The sequence below is a fragment of the Sprattus sprattus genome (genome assembly GCF_963457725.1).
Source record: "Sprattus sprattus genome assembly, chromosome: 2".
In the NCBI taxonomy this organism is placed as follows: Eukaryota; Metazoa; Chordata; class Actinopteri; order Clupeiformes; family Clupeidae; genus Sprattus; species Sprattus sprattus.
Genome location: NC_137921.1, coordinates 37,973,154 through 37,978,153, shown reverse-complemented (window position 1 = coordinate 37,978,153; position 5,000 = coordinate 37,973,154). Strand labels below are relative to the sequence as shown.

Genomic DNA, 5,000 nt, shown 5'->3' with positions numbered 1-5,000 from the left:
TGATCATTTTAGAATTTGAAAGGAAAAGGTTTTGGAAGTAACCTTAAGTTGTGGGATGAAAAGGAAAGCGCACCTTACCTTGGAACTTGAATCCTTCTATCTGGATCCAGAGACAGAGGTCCTCTGTGTCGCAGTCGCAGCGCCAAGGGTTCCCACTCAGGCCAAGGGAGCGGAGGCCAGGCAATGCGATGAGAGAACTAATGTTCAGCACAGTCAGGTTGTTGCGGCTGACGTCCAGCACTTGCAACGCCAAGTTTTCAGAGAAAGCATCCGGATGAATCTCGGAGAGTGCTGGGTTGTCCGTCATTCTAAGCATAACGAGACTGGCCAACGGCCCGAACGTCCGGTCCTCGATCTGTGTCAAAGTGTTGAAGGACAGGTCCAGATAGGCAAGTTTGCGCAGGTTGCCAAAGGTAGATTCCGTTATCTCGGTGAGGGAGTTATTGCTGCAGTCCAGGTACACCAGGTCAGACAGGTAGTTGAGCTGCAGAGCCGGGAGGTCCCTAATTTTGTTGTTGGAGATGATAAGTTGCCGGGTGGCGAGAGGGAGATCTGTGGGGAACAGCGTTAGCTCCTGCCCAGCGCACTGGACCACTAGCTGGTCGTCGCACACGCAGCGGTCAGGGCAACCAGCGGTCAGGGCTGGGGACGGTGCTACCCCCATAACGAATATCAGTAGGAATATGAGCCGCAATGACTGCGCGCTGGGGTCGGGCAGAAGACGCATGATATTGTCGCCGACTTCATTAACTCCGGGTGGACAGCACTCCGAAACGCTCCCGCATTCTTCATTGATCTGTGCTGCTTGTAGATTCAAGAGGGAAGCAGTTGTTATTCCTTGTGATGTCAGTTTTAATACTGTAGACGACCGTGTTTATAATGAGGTGGCTTAGAAGCCTATCCGTCAGAGGGACACGCGCAAGTCGTCCGTTAATTCCGAAGGTGACCGAGAGGCATTTCAGACAGTGCAACAAATCAACGTGGTTGCATTCCTGCGTTGTTATAAGATCCAACCAGCATGTTCACTGTTTGCTCTTATTGGGAAGGAATTAAAGAGACCCTGAATTAGTTGTCTCCAGCGTCGCCGGTTGTTTCCGAACAGCCAACGGGTGGTATCCAATTCCTTTTCGTGACAGCTCCGGTTGAGTCCTGGAATTAATACAAAATACACTCTTAGAAACAGGTCTTCCAATTCCACAACAGGAAATCGAACGTGAATGCGTGCGTCTTTATTTATGATGGTGTCTCCTGCTCGTTGTGCTGCCTACTCTCTCTGCAGCTGTGTAAGACTGAATGCAAGAGGGGAGGGGGGGTGGGAGAGAGAGAGATGTTGCACATTGTGTGTGCGTGTCTGTTTGTGTGCGCTCGCGCGTCCGTGTAGGCTGTGTGACTTCAGTTTGTGGGTGCGTGCGAGTCGCTTGGTCTGTTGCATGCAAGAGAATATATTTACCTGTCGATGAGTAGTTACGGAGTATGAGGTCCAGCAAACCATGCGGGCTCATAAGTTGAATCGATGTGCCTTATTGTGACGTCACGGTGGAACGTCTATTTCACTTTCAGAAAACAAATGCGCATTCTCGAAGTTCGAACTAAAGTGTGGGTGGCAAACACATCAGGCAAATAAACATGTTGAAGAGAGAGCACATTGACCACTTGTGCTGCGCAATATTAATAACAAGGGGCAGAAATTCTCATACACTCTGTCGGCCTATGTGTGTCTTTGTGCGTCGCAGTGGGAAAACCGTCTGTCATTTATAACGAGGAATAATAATCCATCCGCGGCGCTGCAGTCTGTGGGCCGGGGATTTAGCGAGGCTTATCAGCGACTCTCACACTCCTCTTCGGCTGTTCTGTTATTTCATTCACTGACATGTGTGTCCATCTATCTCCGCCGTTCTAGAATGTGCAGCGCGTGTGTACAGTAAATTCGCATCTTTAGTAAATGACGCGTTGCCACATGGTATACTGTACGCAAAGCGACCGAGCGCGCGCCGGTCTATGGTTAACACAGGTGCAACAGAAACATGACACTGCGACACCGTGCTCTTGTTCCATTGTTATTTTGGGTAATCTTTATGTCCATCGACCGCAAGGGCATATTTCATCTGATGAAATGCCAGGCGTAGAGCCTATAATTCTCTAATTCGTTTATGTCACAATTTCCACTGCTACAAACACATTGGAATTTATTGTAATTGTGTTATAAAGAGAAAACTTTGCTTATCTCAATTTTGCCTTATAGCAACCCCTCTCCAAAACACACACACATACACACACACACACACACACACACACACAAACACACACACACACACACACACACACACACACACACACACACACACACACACACACACACACACACACACACACACACACACACACACACACACACACACATACATACAGATGCACAGGTTTCTGCCCAACTCAGAGAAGCTTATGAATCAGCTATTCAGTCAGCTGTGTGACTTTAACAATGGAACTCATATAGGTCTGCCCACCACACATTATGCGAATAGTAATACTTTGTTCTTTTTCCTATAAGAATTCCCCTTATGTATCTATCCCTCACAACAGAGCTGAATATGAGTTTACAGCAATGGTCTGATTGTAACAGACCTCACAATAGGTAATTATAAAGCTGTTATAATGTTATCATTCCACCAGGGAGATTGCAGCGCAAACGGAAAATAAACTGTTAAAAGCTGCATGTTTTCACTTATGCACCTCAACAAATTCTGTAAAAGAGAACAAAAGTTTAAGTAGGGCTTCACTACAGTTTTTTGTTTCGTTTTTGTTTTTATTTCACATTCACAATTTCCAGCAGTGTAAAGGCAGCCAAACCAGACGTGATGCATCGCCATAGCTGAAAACACAGGTTGTGCTGCAGATAAATAATTGCTATGCTGTGCAACCATGTTCACCCATGAAAAGTTTATTCCTGCATCACCCTCTGTCAGAACTGATCACATGGTGGCCTCCATCATCGAAAGGAGCGCCTGCAGCAAATATATTTTCTGCATGTTTAATGAAATAGGCTGCCATCACTCATACTTTCCCTATACGGTTGAAGGCAAGGGGAAAAGAGAGGCACAGAGAGGGGGTGGAGAATGGGGCTGAAAGAGAAAGTAAATAAGAAAGAAAAGCCAGATTCGCTGCACGTACATTTACATTTAGATGTTCACGCTTGAATCGGACCAGTGGATCATATTATCTGATAAAGGCCAGAATAAACAGGGGCCGATTGGGCTCATTAGTGTAACTTTCCTCACTGGATTGTCCCCAAGCGTTCGGCTTCCAGACTGGAGGGGTGTCGGGTGAGGGTGCGGAGTGAGACTTCGTTAATATTTAATGGCAGTGTCGCCTGTCCAAACACGACCTGGCACCAGGCCTCACGCTCAGCCAGCCTGCCTAGACCAATAAAGAGGCATAGGCAGAGGTGTGTGCATGTGTGTATGTATGTGTGTGTAGAAGTGCTGCCCTCACCCCTTTCACATTTAGCCATACTCTTATGTGCCTTTAATGTGACAGAGAGGGGTGTAGTAATCCGATCCACTGAATTTGTAGTGAACAAGGGCGATCCATAGCATGTCAGAGTTTTTCTTCCAATATTATTGATTATGTAGCAGCGTTTGAAAGAGTTATTATGCATGTAGAGGGAAAATGCTAGACACATTTTAGTTGTTGTTGATGTCATTAAATCTGCTTTCTCTACAAAACCCCACAGCAGATGGTGATGCACAGGAATGGGAAAACGAGATGGGGAGCAGAGGAAGGTATTGAGTGTGGAGCACGGATAAATGTGTGTGTGTGTGTGTGTGTGTGTGTGTGTGTGTGTGTGTGTGTGTGTGTGTGTGTGTGTGTGTGTGTGTGTGTTTGTGTGTGTGTGTGTGTGTATGGTGTGTGTGTGTGTGTGTGTGTGTGTGTGTGTGTGTGTGTGTGTGTGTGTGTGTGTATGTGTGTGTGTGTGTGTGTGTGTGTGTGTGTGTGTGTGTGCAGGAGTGCTTTTGTATTAATAATCTGCATGAATGGGAATGTATAAGTCTGATATAATAAGGTTTCATAATTATATGAGAAAACTATATATGTTAACATGTAAAATGTATAATTGTTTAAATGACCAGGTTTAATGAACCAAAGAATAGAGGAGAAATGTCTGTCCTGAAAACTCTTGTAATGATCTTGAAGAAACATGTCTGAAAAATTAGTAATTTTTCCTCTTTTTTGAGAATCGTTTTTCTCTTCTTATCTCCTAAAACTACCCAGCATGTGTTTTGCACGTAGTGCACGTAAGAGAATGATAGAAGTGAGGACATTTGTCTTTCAGGCCTGACAGTAAATTAAAGGAGATCTTCATCCTCTGGGCCTTCTGTACAGCCTTCCTGACTCGATATTATGTCTCTTTTATGTACAAACTTTTAAAATGGATATTCTCCATGAGAAACACCAGCAGTGATGGTTGCCCTGGTCATGCAGCGCGACAATGGCCATGACGCTGCATAATGTAACTGAAGTAGATTTATGTCACACATTTAATGAGGCTGAGGCTCATTCTTCTGTGTTTGTCACTGGGACAGAGCCATCTGGAGAGATGTATGGCCGACAACCCTGCCGATCCGATGCAGAAATAAGCTTCAATCTTGACAGCTAATTCCTCTTGGCGCTCCGTGTTGCTGGACTTTCATCACTTTGAATAGATCAGTTGCACAAAGAAAACCAGTCAGGGTCTCTCTCTCTCTCTCTCTCTCTCTCTCTTTCTCTCTCTCTCTCTCTCTTTCTCTCTCTCTCTCTCTCTCTCTCTTTCTCTCTCTCTTGCTCTCTCTCTCTCTGTATTTCTTTCTCTCTTTCTGTCTTTTGATGGTGAGCCGAGAGGATGCTGATGTTCAAATTCCAGTCTTTGGTGAGGCTCTGTCTTGTTGTGTTGATTTCTGCAGCATCAGTGTAGCGTGATAATTGGGGCTCCCTGCTGGTGGGTGACATGCTCATCACTCCCACCC

The 5,000-nt window shown here is 45.6% G+C and overlaps 1 protein-coding gene across 1 annotated transcript in view; it reads right to left on the bottom strand.

The window, feature by feature from the left end:
* Positions 1–727, bottom strand: part of lrrc52 (leucine rich repeat containing 52) — a gene marked incomplete at both ends in the record, with an annotated part of 19,313 nt that extends 18,586 nt beyond the window's left edge. Inside the window, one exon of the mRNA XM_080860687.1 lies at positions 79–727. Coding sequence (XP_080716813.1) covers positions 79–727 — 649 coding nt within the window. The remainder of the gene's footprint in view (positions 1–78) is intronic.
* Positions 728–5,000: the final 4,273 nt, after the last annotated feature.